We start from the raw sequence: 15,437 nt of genomic DNA, 5'->3' as shown, positions 1-15,437 counted from the left end.
GAACCCGCCACCTTAGGTGTATGTGGCTGGCGCCTTAGCCACTTGAGCCACAGGCGCCGAGCCAGGGCCTACTTCTTAAATCAATATTCAACATATTAGATGCCATGCAAGGAAGGTGTAGTGAGTTGGGAGGTCAGGTTCCTCTCTGTCTCCCCCAGACCACATAAGGCAGAATGAAGAGTCAGGTAGATAGAAACTCTGGGACAATTTTTCTATTCAGGTTAAAAGGGGCCCAGTATCTGGATTTAGAAGAAAAATTTGAATCCTGGCCTTGCCATTTACTAACTGAGTGACCTTCAGCAAGCGGCTTAAAACCTCTCTTTTTTTTTTTTGAGACAGAATCTCACTATGTTGCCCTCAGTAGAGTACTGTGGTATCACAGCTCACAGCAACCCCAAACTCTGGGGCTTAAGTGATTTTCTTGCCTCCGCCTCCCAAGTAGCTGGGACTACAGGCGCCCGCCACAATGCCTGGCTATTTTTTTGTTGCAGTTGTTTAGTTGGCCAGGGCCAGATTTGAACCCACCACCCTCGGTGTATGTGGCTGGCGCTGTAACCACTGTGTACAGATACCGAGCCCTAAAACCTCATTGAGCCTCAGTTTCCTCATCTCTACCACGGGGGGAAGAGCAGCAGCAATTCAGTGATAGATGTGTCCATGGAATAGATGATCATGAGTAGTGAGAGCATCCAGCATGTGGGGAACATTCAGTGTCATGTTGTTGTTATTATTAACCTATAAGGATGCCCCGAAACTGAATAGATTGTCCCCTCCTCACAGCGCTCACAGGAGGCTCCAGTGTTACCACTTCCTCCCATGTTACTCTCAGGTATAGTTGTGTCTCCCACTCAGCTGCAAAGTGCCCAGAACAGGAACTGTGTCTTGTCCCTCTCAGGAAGAAAAAATCTGTACACTTAGTTATATGGCAGTTTTCTCTTTGCCTAGATTCTACAGCATTCTTTCTGCCCTTTCTCCACCAAATTGCCCTTCTTGATGTGATAAATTATTAATGTTCCTCCACCAAACTGGATCAGCCTCTTCCCACTTCCACACCCTCAAGATCTCCCTGTACTTTTTTTCTTCCAAGCAATTCCCACTCATGGTTAGTGAATCATCTGGGGAATCTGCCTCAGAGTTGGTGTCCTCACCGGCCTCTGAGTCCCACTAGGTTGGGGTCTAAGTCTGCTTTATTCTTGTTGGATTCTCAGTCAACAGTGCTTGGCACATAGCAGGTGTATAGGACATGTTCATTGAGTGAAAGAGAGACCATCATCTACTCTGGAAAGTGAGAGATCAGGGACTTTCACAGAATAACAATGAGCAAGATGAAGGAGCTTTTGTAACTGACTTTTTTTTTTCCCCAAGACTGAGTCTCACTCTATCACCCTCAGTAGAGTGCTGTGGTGTCACAGCTCACAGCAACCTCAAACTCTTGGGCTCAAGCAATTCTCTTGCCTCAGCCTCCCAAGTACCTGGGACTACAAGCGCCTACCACAACACCCAGCTTTTTTTTTTATTGTTATTTAGCAGGCCCAGGCCAGGTTTGAACCCACCAGCCCTGGTATATGTGGCTGGTGACCTAGCCGCTGAGCTACAGGCACCAAGCTGGTTACACATTATCACTTTGAAATATAATCAGTATTTTAAAAGTTGAACTATTATACTATCTTCTTTTTTTGTACTATGTTTTCAAAATCTGGTGCATATTTTATACTTACAGCACATCTTGATTTGGACTCACCACGTTTCACGTGTTCAGGAGCCACACATGGCTCATGGTTGCCGTGATTGCACAGCGTGGCTACCATATTGAACCACCGTGGTTTTCACATTCTTCTTGCCAAGTGCACTGCTGTGTGTGGAGAGGGCAGGGTCTTTCTCAAGTAATCTTTATAAGATACCAGAGACAAGCACAACTGAATTCACCATGCAACACTGGGTGGAACCTGTCATGAAAAGAAAGACATTGTTATACCTAGAGTAATGTATCTGCAGTGCCGAATACAGGCTAAGAGTTATTCAAGGGGCATCGCATGTGTTAAATCTTTCATTCTCCTAGTATCCCTTTCAGGGAAGTTGTTGTATTATTTTTACCAGTCTACAAATGGGGATATAAAGGCCAGGGTTTTAAGTGACTACCTGCCCAGATACACATAGCTAGTAAGTGGTGGAACTGGGATTTGAACCCAGACAGGCTAGCTGCAGGGCCTGTGCCTTAGTTGGCCACCTCTGTGAACAGACTGTCTCAGAAATGGCCCTTGCCAGTGGGGAGTAAAAGAACTATGTAGGTCACAGGTCCTAGAATTGGAGTTGTTCATTCAACAAATTATGTTTGAGCACCTACTATGCACCAGACAACGTTCTCTCAGAGCTTAATTTAAGGAGAGGAATTCAATAACAGATACTCCCCTCTTTCTCTTTCAATGATGTCCTCAAGATTTATAAAAAAAAAAAAAAAAAAGCCCAACTCAGGCAGCACCTGTGTCGTAAAGGAGTAGGGCACCAGCCTCATATACCAGAGGTGAAGGGTTCAAACTGCAAAAAAAAAAAAAAAAAGCATTAACAAGTAAATGCTCTGAGTAAACTCATCATTTAGGAAGTTAGTTTCCAGGGAGAGGTGTGTTGGTGCCAGGGAGAATAAGGCTTATTCTAGTCCAAAGGGGGATGCACAGCCCAAAATATCCTTACAGATGTAGGGTCTATGGGTACCAGGAGCTCACTCCAGAAATGTGAGGCCCAGGACTCTTCCAGTGGGACTACCCACCAAAAAGCTACAATTAAGGTGGCTGTGAGGCCAGAGCTCTGGAATTAATAGCCTTCTGCAGAGGGATGAGATGATGCTGAGTTCTAGAAACTCAGTGGCTACTGGGCATTTAAGAGACATAGATCCATATGCTGTAGGGTGGCATCATCTCACCCACAGCCATACTCATGATGTCTCACTGGCAGAACAAGAAAGATCCATGAGCAAAAGAATGATTGTATGAATGTAGCTCTTTACTCCTGGGTTATCTTGCCATCCATTTATTCATTCAGTCAAGAAGCATTTATTGAGCATCTTCAGTGTGCCAGGAGCTATTTCACATAACCCTGTTATCCTCCAGTGTTTGTGGAAGCTCTTTAATACCTTATAAGAGCTTTAACAATTTCTCTTTCATTTTTAGTACAAGTAATATTCTCTAGATGTGTCCTACTTTCCCCAAAAAACGTGCCATATTTGAACTTCCAGCATACCTACTATGGAGCTGGGAGCATTGGCCACACCTATAATCCCAGCATTTGGAAAGGCTGAGGCAGGGACCAAGGGGAATCCTTTGAGCCCAGAGGTTTAAGGCTGCAGTGGGCTGATTGCACCATGGCCCTCCAGCCTAGTGACAGAATGATACCCTTATCTCTAAAAAGTAAATAAAAGTAACAATTTTAAAAAACCTATTGTGTGCTACCATTTAATCCCAGAGCAGCCCCAGGGGGTAGGTCCTATTATTTACCCACACACAATACCATCTTACAGGAGAGGAAACTGAGGAACAGTGGCTTACCCAAGGTTACACACCCCAGACACAGTAGAGCGGGATTTGACCCCAGATTTTCTAACTCCAGAGCCCATACTTTCACCATTCATCCTCCCCACTTCCTCTCCCATGTTTGCACAAGCAGAAAATGACCAGATTTGCTTGCAGACCCAGATACCATGGTTACATGTGACTCTTTCTCTTGTTGTTTCCAAAGGTGGTGGCCCTTAGTAAAAGAAGTCAGGAGGCGGAGGCTGCTTTTCTGAATGTTTACAAGCAATTAATTGAAGCACCAGGTAAGAAACTTTTGGGCTCCGTAATTGAATAATTAATGACAAGAAACTGGCTTTAGGATTGTTACACAAAGACTTCCTTGCAGTGAGATCTGCAGATGGGCCTGAACTCCTAGGTGAGTAGATAAGGGGCTACAACCAGTCTGGTGTGACACGTCCCCACACAGCTCCCTGCATCTTCTCTACCATCTTCCAATGTCAGCCAGGAGCCTGCTTTGGGAGGACCCTGGGAAGATATCCCACCTAGACCTCCTTGGGGAGCTAGGCATCTTGCCCACCAGAACTCCCAGCCCATTGCCACAGAGGACAAAAGGTGCCCTGTGCTCTCTGCTAGCAGGTAGCAGAATGGTGGCCACCCTACACACATTTCCCCCAGAATAGAAGAGCCAACCTCAAAATTTGACATTGAGTCTGGACATGGCAGCTTATGCCTGTAATCTAGCATTCTGGGAGGCGGCTGAGGCAGGAGGATTTCTTGATGCAAGGCGTTTAAAACCAGCCTGAGCAAAAGCAAGACCCCCCCCTTCTCTTCTCTTTTTTTTTTGAGACAGAGCCTCAAGCTGTCACCCTGGGTAGAGTACTGTGGCATCACAGCTCACAGCAACCTCCAACTCCCAGGCTCAAGCAAGTCTCCTGCCTCTGCCTCTCAAGTAGCTGGGACTACAGGCACCTACCACAATGCCCGGCTATTTTTTGGTTGCAGTCATCATTGTTGTTTGGCAGGCCTGGGCTGGATTTGAACCCACTAGCTCAGGTGTATGTGGCTGGCGCCTTAGCCGCTTGAGCCACAGGTGCCGAGGCCCCTTCCTTCTCTATTAAAAAAATTTAAAAATCCCAGGTACTCAAGAGGCTGAGGAAGGAGGATTACTTGAGCCCAGGAATTTGAGGTAGCAGTATAGTGATGTCACTGCACTCTATGCCCAGTGACAGAGTAAGATACTGTCTCAAAAAAAAAAAAAAAAAAAACTTGACATGGAGTGAAAGCCAGATCCCAAACAGCACACACTATATGATCCCATTTCCCAAAAATATAAGAATAGGCAAAGAGTAATTTGTCAGTACTATTCACAGTGGCCAAAAGGAGGAAACAACTCATATATTCATTGATGGACCAACCCATAAATAAACACAATGTGGTCTGTCCATACAATGGAATATTACTTGGCCATGAAAAGGAATGAAGCACTGATTGGTGAACCTCAAAAATGTGATGCTAAGTAAAAACAAAAAAAACAGTCATAAAGGTTACATATTGTATTAGTCCATTTATATGAAGTGTCCAGAGTGGGCAAATTCATAGAGATAAAAAGCAGATGAGTGGTTGCTGGGGGCTGGTAGGAGTGAGTTTGCAGAGTAACTACTTAATAGGGATATAAGTTCCCTTTTGGGGAATAAAATGTTCTACAACTAGATAGATGTGATGGTTGTAGAACATCATAAATGTACTAAATGCCACTGAATTTAGTACACTAAATTTTACATTTTAGAGTGTCACTTTAAATCGATAAATCTTACGTTGTATGAATTTCACTTTAACTGAAAACCATTTAACCTATACTGTTGGAAATGAAGATAGTGGTTTCCCTTGGAGGGGGCAAGACTTCCTGCAAGGGGCCTCTGGAGCTGGAATTGCTGTTTCTTGCTCTGGGTTTGGATTGTAAGTGTGTGATCGGTTTTGTTACACACTTAAGAAATATAGGTAGGTCATCTGTCTAGAAAAATGTCCCTTTTTTTAAATGGCCCAACCTCTATTATCTTCTCATTTATTAATTCAGAAACAGGGGCCCAAAAGATGAAGTGGTTTGCTTAACACTGGCAAAGCTGGGAGTGTGCTAGCACTGTCCCCACCCTGAGCCATGCACCCCACTGTGCTAGCACTGTCCACCTAGATGACCCGCCCAATCCTTGCCCAGTCCTTCCACACAGTCGTAGGAATTAATGCTACTAGACCCTCCACCCTGAGCCATGTGATTACAAAGTCCCAGCTGTGGAGAACAGAGAACCATTTATGTTTGCTATCAAGGTCATTTGTGGGATCTTTGTATTTGGCGTGGGAAAGTCCTTTGTTCCATCCATCTTGAGCAGGCGTCCTCAAACCACAGCCCGTGGGCCACATGCAGCCCGCCTAGGACATTTATCTGGCCTGCTGGGGGTTTTTGCCACTGCTGCCTGTCCTGCTTAGCAGCCTACTTGTCCTGGGGCCCACAGTCCAGCCTGCCAACAGTCTGAGGGACAGTGAACTGGCCCCCTGTTTAAAAAGTTTGAGGACCTCTGATCTTAAGTAATGATAGTAGCTTGAATATTGTGACCTCCAAGATTTGCACTTAGAACTCAAAATATGACCTTATTTGAAAATAAGTCTTTGCAAATATTTAGTTAAGGATCTTGAGATGAGATTATCCTGGCTTCAGGGTGAGCCCTATATCCATGACTGCTGTTATCATAAGTAAAGGAGGGAACGCAGAAACACACACTCAGAGAGGACATGGGGAAACAGAGACACAGTTGGGAGTGATGTGGCCACAAGCTAAGAACACTAATGATGGCCAGCAACCGTTAAGAATCTGGAACAAGGCTCGGCACCTGTAACTCAGTGGTTGGTTAGGGCACCAGCCACGTACACTGGGGCTGGCGAGTTTGAACCCAGCCCAGGCCTGCTGAACAACAATCAAAACAACAACAATAAAAAATAGCTGGGCATTGTGGTGGGTGCCTGTAGTCCCAGCTACTTGGGAGGCTGAGGCAAGAGAATCGCTGAAGGCTCGGCACCTATAGCTCAACCGGCTAAGGCGCCAGCCACATACACCTAAGGTGGCAGGTTCGAATCCCCAGCCCGGACCTGCTAAAACAACGACGGCTGCAATCAAAAAATAGCCGGGCGTTGTGGCGGGCACTGGTGGTCCCGGAGGCAGGAGACTCGCTTGAGCCCAGGAGTTGGAGGTTGCTGTGAGCTGTAATGCCACGGCACTCTACCCAGGGGGACAGCTTGAGGCTCTGTCTCAAAAAAAAAAAAAGAGAATCGCTGAAGCCCAAGAGTTTGAGGTTGCTGTGAGCTGTGACACCGCAGCACTCTACCAAGGGTGACATAGTGAGACTCTGTCTCAAAAAAAAAAAAAAAAAAAAAGAAGCTGGAACAAACAAGGGAAGATCCTCCCCTATAGCTCTCAGAAAGAGCACAACCCTTTCATACTTTAGGTGGACCTGACCAGAAAACAGAAAGAAAGAAAAAAGAACATAGCCCTACAAACTTCTGATTTTGGACTTCTGGCCTTCAGCCCCCAAGCTGGTGGTACTTTGTTACGTCATCCCTAGGACACCAACACAGCAGCACTGAAGAAGTCCATGGGTCAGATGAGGAGGGAAGTCTCCCAACCTGTTGCTAGTCAAAGTGTGGTCCATGGGCCGGCAGTGTTGGCCAGACCTGCAGGCTGGTTAGAAATGCACCCTAGGCCACTGATACAGCTTCTGCATTTTAGCAAGTTCCATCTGGGAATCTGTGAGCACATTCGAGTTTGAGAAGTGCTGGTCTGATGTAGAAGTTGCTTTGTTCTACACTCTGCATGTTACAAACCCTCAAAGAACAGGCTCAACCAGTTCCCATCCCTGCAGCACAGAGAGGGGACCTAAGCATGATGCTCCAGGTCTCACAGCCAGGGAGAGATGAAGTTCACCTTCAACAAATATTTCCAGCATTTCTGTTCTGTGTGACAAGCCAGCTGTACATGGAAGGCTGCTGTAACAAACTACCATCACATTGATGCCTTAAAACAACAGGAATTTATTCTTTTACAATTCCAGAGACCACATGTCCAAGATCAAGGTGTGAGCAGGGTCATGTGTGCTCTGAAGGCTCTAGGGGAGGATCCTTCCTTCCAACTTCTGGTGGCCCCTGGCACCCCTTGGCTTGTGGCTACATCATTCCAATCTCTGCCTCAGTTGGCACATGGCTTCTCTTCTGTGTCTCTGTCTCCTTTTTCTTATAAGGGCACTTGTCATTGGCTTTGGGGCCCACCTGAATAATCCAAATTGATTCTTATCTCAAGATTCTTAACTTACTTATATCTGTAAAAACACTTTAAGTAAAGTCACATTTACAGGTTCCAGAGGTAAGAACTTCAGGGTATCCTTTTGGAGGCCAACATTCAGCTCTACACTCGTGTCTGCTGGCTGGCTCTGTCACCACCCAGATCATGGGCTCACAGGGACACAGTGTGGCTGCTGTGTATCTCTCCTCAGTAATGAATATTTTGCCAGCAGGAATGACACAAGCTGAGCAACACAACGGTGGCCTCTGTGTTCCCTGCAAGCTAATGGCACGAGGCTGAGATGGATCATGTGTCCTCAGTCTAGGTCATCATCACTCTCACTGAGGGCCACAAGTACATTCCTTGCAGCCTTTTTGCTTATCTCCACTCCCGTGAGTAGTATCTGCAAAAAATCCACCCTCTTCTTTCCTCCCCTTTTCAATCCTTTGAGTCCCCACAGTCTTAGCAACAAATGACACTGGAGGTTGACCCAGTACAAACCCTAGAGATGCTTCCCAGGGGTCCCCACACCAGGCTCTGCCATGGGGCCCCATAGTACTTCACCTCGCCTCACCTGTAGCACCATGGGGCAACACTGAGGTAGGCTTGTGCTTGTGCTGGTACCACTTAACTGTGTGACTGCCCACAAATTAAAAATTCACCTTCCTGAGCTTTAGTCTCCTCTTCTAGAAATTGGGAATGGTATTAGCACCTGCCTCATTTGGTTGTTGAAAGGCTTCAAGGTGAACAGTATACACTAAGTGCTTACTAAATGTTAGCTACTCTCATTATCTGTATACCCAGGACCAGGTACACAGTAGGCACATAATAATTGTTGGATATTAGAAATAAGACTTGGCAACAAAAATAGAAAGAAGGGTTTTTGGAGTAAAAACAATACTTTCCCGACTAGAGCCCTCTGCTCATCTCAGATAGCATTTATTGGGTGCCTGCTATGTGTCCAGCACTTGGGAGGTGCTGGGAATGTGGCTGTGAGCCCACTGTTGCATTTGGGTGCAAGAAGCAACTAGATCATTAGTCAAATAACTTGTGATTGCAAACCCAGGGCAGTTCGTGAGTCTAGTGCTTGGGATACAGAGGGACACACAGACAAAGGGAAACTAAGAGGGACTTAGACCCCTGCCCATTTGGAAGCAAGTCTTCATTTTGATCTTGATTATGGAACCCTCATCTTTCTGGACACAAGGCTATCAAAACACAATCATGGGGCCAGCCAAGGGCCAGGGGAGTGCCCATGGTTGGTATGGAGCCTTCTAGAGGGTCCCTGTGCCCTCTTGCCCCTCTTCCCAAATCCTGGGAGCAGGGAGGTCATTACAAGCTTGGCGCTGACTCCACAAGTCTGATTTCCCAGCTTTCCTCCCAAGGAAGGGAGGGGTGGGGGAGCTGTCCCCAGCTGTCACCGAGCTGGAGAATGAGGAGCCTTAACTGATGGAGACGTACCGTACGAATGGCCCCTTTAGGGCCTCTAATTCATTTCTGAGACATTTAAGAATAACAAAATGTTTTAATGATTTCTTGGGGGAATTAAGAAGACATATTTTTGTTCTCATTAAATTTTATCCTCAGATACAAGAACAAAATGTCAGATGTGTTTTTGGTGCTCCAAGCTTCCCTGTTCAGTGTCCACCCCAGCCCCCTCCATAAAAATAGTACTCCTAGAAAATTTGCCAGGATCCACACTGTCCTGTTTTTATATTTCTTGACAGGCAAATTATTTGTCGAAATACTCCCCCCTCCCCAGAAGCCACACAAGTCCTGATTCAACATTTTTGTTTTGAGTGACTGCTGCCAACACAAATCTTTGGCAGAGAATGCGATATAGCATGATTGCTCAGCAAGTATTTTGATAAGTGTGCAGCCTGTATGTCTGTAATTACGAAAGAAAACCGTAAATCTTTTGGATATTGTTCACACAGATGTGGCGTGAAGTGAGAAAAAAAGCAGTAAAACGTGTTAAAAGCATAATTAATGTCATTGTTGTGGAGGATGATTTGATTTAAACCTCTCTGACTTCTGTATCGGTGACGGCTGATTCCTTTATCACGCTCATTGAGTCGCTAGGTACCGACTCAAGCTTCAGAAAGCTAACTTGGTAACTGAGTGATTAGTTAAAAGAAAAAAATGGAAAAAAGAAAACAAAACAAGAAATGAGCAAGTGAGAGGGCAGTCAGATGAACATTGCTAAAGAGATGAGAAGAGAGAGGTGAGTGTCCCAAATGTTTTTGAGGATTTTTTGGGGGGAGGGGGGAGGATGGCCTTTTTTTTTTTTTATAACAAAATCTGATGCAGGAGATTGCAGTTCCTGGAAGGTGTTTCTCATCTTCCTCCTTTTGGAGGTAAGGGTGGTCAGGAAAGTGCTCAAGTCCTCAGGCCAGAGTCAGACACAGCTGGGCAGGACTCTCAGCATGGCATTTTTGTGCTGTGTGACCTTGGCCAGGGGCCTTAACCTCTCTGAGCTCTGGTTTCTGTTTCTTCAGAGAAGGGCTAATAATAGAACATACTGTCTATGGATATGAGGATTTGATATGCTGTACTTGAGAGCATTTAGCAGGGTTTAATAACCAGCAGCCCATTACATCAGGGGATAAGAGTTACAAGCGTCTGCTGTTGATTACACAAGATTCTGTCAGTCGTCAAGGACATCGGGTAAGTGATGTAGGCGGCAGGGTTACTGAGTCTGGGATAGGAAAATGCTTTACAATATTTAAGGTTTTTAAATTTGTCTCCTCAGTTATAAAAGTAACATATGTACAATGTCAACTTCAGAAAATACAGAAAAATAGAAAGGAAAACGATCTACTAGAAAAGCATTTTGTTGTTTTTCTTTCTGATCTTTTTTCTCTGTGTACTTTTCCAAAATGGTTGCTAATTCTACATGTACCGTTTTGAATCTGGCTTTCTTTATCCAGCACGAGCATCTGTATTTCTTCTGTGTGATTACAAATCCTGGGTAACTTTGGTTCATCGTATCTAACAGTCTCTTGTGTAACTGTATTATAATTTACTGAACACTTCTCCAGCCCTGGGAAGTTAGGGTGCTCTAGAATACAGTTTATTGGCAGTATTCTGGGGATGAGGAAGAAAACTTGGAAAGAAGAATATATTGTAACCATATATTGACCACAAACTCAGGATCAGTGGTCAAAAAGAACAAGAATTTTAGTTCTTTCCTTCTTGATTTTAATTAACTAAATATATTTCCATATGTATGAAACATTCATGGTTATTCTTTGGAAATCATTGGTTTATATATCTTTAGCCTGTTTTTCTACCAGAGAGTGGATTATTTTCTTATCGATTTGTAGGCCCTTTTTGTATATTGGAGCTATTAACCTTGTTCTGGTATACATGTTTCATACCTGCTCCTCTAGTTTGCCTTCTGTTTCTTAATTTTGCTTATTATGTCCCTTGTACGTAGCAGGCATTTAAAAACTATTTGTAGAAAGCAGGGAATCTTAGCAAACCTTTGCTTTATACCTTCTAAGTTTCATGTCCCTATTTTTAAAAAAACCTTTCTCACCTCGAGGGTATAATTTGGGTTTAGTACTTTTGTGATCTTAATTTTTTTTTTTATTTAAGTCTTTGAATCATCTGAAATAGGTTGATGGAGGTAGTGAGGTTACCATCTAGCTTTGTTTATTGTCCCAAATGACTAGTTCTAGTGCCATCTAGTGGATAGACCACCTTTGCAGATAAAAGAAATAGAGATTTTCAGGTAATTGGAAATTGTTGTCTAATGTGTTGCCCTCACTTTCTCCCCTTCCTCCTTACTCTGCTCTTTCCTGCTGGTGTCACGAGCAACAATGAAGAGCAACATAAAATGGCATTTAATCCATAAAAAAGGAAAAGCTTAATGATGTCAAATTTTCCTGAAGATGGTTGATAACTTTAGAAGGCACTGTCCACCATTTCCTGCCACACCTTGGCCTGTGCCACTTCCTCCCCATAACTACCTACCTAAGTGTTACTGCCCCAGATAGCTTGGGGTTGAAGTGTGGTTTAAATGAAAGCATCTGGCATGGCTCTGGTACCCAGTAGGTGCTCAATAAAGAGCTCTTCCCTTTCAGAAAGGAGGGCAAACATTTGAGCTATGGTTTCCATCAGCTCATTCTCTGAGCACTTACCCTATGCTGAGCCCAGTGGGAACTGACGCCTGAGTTCACTTCTGCCCTTGGGGACTCTTGATCCCAGCAGGGACAATGTAACCCAAAGACAGACAAGCAGAGCACGCAGCAGAAAACTGGCTTTGAGGAAGGGTGGCTTGTGGAGACACCTCAGTGAGGGAGGCCTTTGCATTTAGATTTAAAGGCTGAGGTACCTTCATGTGGAGGTCATTTCTGGGGTACTTTCTGTGTATTCAGCCCCTTATAGACAGGAGCTCACTGATCACCACATACACACCCCTAGGAGGTGGGTTCCATCATCCTGTGTGGCTGAGGAAGTGCAGGCTCAGAGAGGTCAAGCCGTTTTCACACAGTCACCCAGTAGAGAAGTGATGGAGCCTGAATCTAGGTCCCAGTTCCTACCTACTACCCCACTTACAGGATTAACTTTAAAATATGAGGAGTTTAGAGAAAGCCATTGGAGATTTGGGCTCTCAAAACAGTGGGCTCGGCGCCTGTGGCTCAAGCGGCTAAGGCGCCAGCCACATACACCTAAGGTGGCGGGTTCGAATCCCCAGCCCGTCCCGCCAAACAACAATGATGGCTGCAACCAATAAATGACCAGGCGTTGTGGCGGGCGCCTGTAGTCCCAGCTACTTGGGAGGCTGAGGCAGGAGACTCGTTTGAGCCCAGGAGTTGGAGGTTGCTGTGAGCGTGATGCCATGGCACTCTACCCAGAGGGATAGCTTGAGGCTCTGTCTCAAAAAAAAAAAAAAAAAAACAGTGAAAAACAGTTAAAGGGTCTTTGCTGCCAGGAGACAGGGACTGAGGCCTTTGCTGAAACAAGATGTGTTGCCTAAGGAAGAACAAGTTAACCCTTCACTAGCCAGGAATTCTTGGCCCTCCTGGCCCAAGGCCCCAAACTTGGCAGGCAGAAGAGGAAGGAATAAGACACCAGGCTGAAGGACCTCCTGCAGAGATGAGCCAATCCCATTTTGCTGTTTTGCATCCCACGTCACATTGGCCTCTCCAGGCCTCAGTTTCCCCACATGTAAGATGTGCACAGTGATGTCTTCTAATAAAAGGGGCCATTGGATGGGCTCAGCAACACAGGACACTAAACGTGGTCCCTGCACTCTACTCAGCCTCAGAGGTATAATGTTGAGCAAAACAGACACCATCTCTGCCCTCATGGAACTTTCTGTACAGCCCAGTAGCTGGGAACTTTATTTTTATGATAATGAGTATCAGTTTGAGGCCTACCTCTGCTGCTGCCTGGCCAGGTGACCTGAGAAACTTGCTGTACCTCTCTGAGCCTCTGTTTCCTCCTTTGGAAAAACAAACTGACCTCCCAGTTCCAAGCAGGGTTAAGTTAGCTGAGGGGTATAATAAATTACTTAGCAGAGTGTCTGGCACATAGTAAATGCTCAGTAAACAGTGGCCACTATTATTGCAGCTGTTGTTATTGGTGGTGTGGTTATTATTTCCATTTTACCCAGTGCCAAGAAAGAGGACCTCATTTGCAGATCCTGTGTCCCTGCTCTATCCAGGAGACCCCTGAATCAGCTGGCTCTAGCAATGAAGGAAAGAAAGGGGTAGGTGGAAGCAGTACTCACAGCTGCCTATAAGGGCTTCATACCCCATCTTCTATCAAAAAGTTAAGATTAAAGGATCAGAGCTAGTCTCACTGCCACCATCAATAGCCTGAGCCTCCCACCCACACAGTCGCCCGGAGCCCGGGTCCAGATGGGAGAAGGCTTCTGTCTTGAAGATATTTTGGAGGGGCGCATGCATACTTCTGCATAAATGTGTTTCTAAACAGTCTCTCGGACAGCCTTTCCGGCTCCAGCTTTCCTAAAAAAAGCTCTGAATGCCACTTGCCTTCAGATGGACATAGTGGGAGGATAAGAGACAGCTTTTCCTAGAGTCCCCAAACTTGCCCCCTCCCACCGCAACTTTTTAAAAAAACACCAACAGCGTCAGCTAGTGGCGGAAGATGGAATAGACAATGCCCTACCCACTCTGTGCAGTGCCTTTGGAAAGTATGGCATGGTGTTAAAATACTATAAATCCTCTGGTGATGTTCTCTAGGGGTTCAGATCAAATAAAACCAAAATGAATTAGTCATTTTATTAAGCAGCTTCTGGTTGACAGCAATAAGACACAGTGGCTCCACTTTCCCAACGATGTCCCAGCTCCCTGCATACCTACAGGGACCTGCCACCTCTTCTGGTTTATAGTTGATCTTCTGTGTCAGCAGTGTTCTCAAACTAATCAAAACAGTTTTTTGTATTCAAACACTTAAGATATGAGGTCTAGGTTCGGCACCTGTGACTCAAGCGGCTAAGGCGCCAGCCACATACACCTAAGGTGGCCGGTTCAAATCCAGCCCAGGCCTGCCAAACAACAATGATGGCTGCAACCAAAAAATGGCCGGGCGTTGTGGCGGGCACCTGTGGTCCCCAGCTACTTGGGAGGCTGAGGCAGGAGACTCACTTGAGCCCAGGAGTTGGAGGTTGCTGTGAGCTGTGATGCCACGGCACTCTACCCTGGGGAACAGCTTGAGGCTCTGCCTCAAAAAAAAAAAAAAAAAGATATGAGGTCTACAAATCTAGGTTGGATCTAAAGTTGTTTGGTTCCCACTGCCAGCTCCAGTCTGTATATCAATAAAGTATGAGTAAGGGACATAAGGTCCTCCTCTCATCTCTCATGGTGTGGCACTAGTAGCTCTGGGCAGTCACAAGTGTTAGCTGGAAGGTTTCTGATAGACGCACTGAACTCAACAGAACCCTGGGTCACTGGCCCCAGTTGAGGCAGTGCATGCATGCTCTGTCACCCATCCTTGACACCAAGATAGGAGATTTCCCAGATATTGGAGGGGGACCTGAGTGATTTTGGAGGTCAGGGGCTTGGCAGCACCCAGAATTTCCTGCAAATGCAGTTGCCTGACAATAGGGCGAAGTCAAGGTTTATCCTGACATAAGACTGAGACTGAACATGTGGCAGGACATGACATGTTATCACCTTTCTGCTTCCTTGCCCCTAAAGTCTCAGTCAGATGCTAGAACATCTTCAACACCCATATAATACCTGCACATCTCCCCTTTGAACCAAGGGAGAGCTGGCCCAGGTTCAAGGTCTTGGGCAGGCAATGGAGTCTAACTATAATTTAATAATATCAGTTTTCTTTTTGATTCTTTTGTGTGTGTATATTTATTTTTATGGCTAAAGTACCTTCTATTTTTTATATAAGATTCTGATTTATGGCTCAGCGCCTGTGGCTCAAGTGGCTAAGGTGCCAGCCACATACACCTAAGGTGGCGGGTTCGAATGGCCAGGCGCTGTAGTGGGCGCCTGTAGTCCCAGCTACTTGGGAGGCTGAGGCAGGAGACTCGTTTGAGCCCAGGAGTTGGAGGTTGCTGTGAGCGTGATGCCATGGCACTCTACCCAGGGGGATAGCTTGAGGCTCCGTCTCAAAAAAAA

The 15,437-nt window shown here is 45.5% G+C and overlaps 1 protein-coding gene across 1 annotated transcript in view; it reads left to right on the top strand.

Moving 5' to 3' along the window:
* Positions 1-15,437, top strand: part of CUX2 (cut like homeobox 2) — a 226,122-nt gene that overhangs the window by 153,456 nt on the left and 57,229 nt on the right. The window contains exon 4 of the mRNA XM_023516848.1: positions 3,730-3,808. Coding sequence (XP_023372616.1) covers positions 3,730-3,808 — 79 coding nt within the window. The remainder of the gene's footprint in view (positions 1-3,729; positions 3,809-15,437) is intronic.

This window comes from Otolemur garnettii, unplaced genomic scaffold, assembly GCF_000181295.1.
Source record: "Otolemur garnettii isolate 467f Iridium unplaced genomic scaffold, OtoGar3 scaffold00099, whole genome shotgun sequence".
In the NCBI taxonomy this organism is placed as follows: domain Eukaryota; kingdom Metazoa; phylum Chordata; class Mammalia; order Primates; family Galagidae; genus Otolemur; species Otolemur garnettii.
Note: the sequence above shows the minus strand (reverse complement) of the source record. Positions and strands in the feature narration are given on the sequence as shown.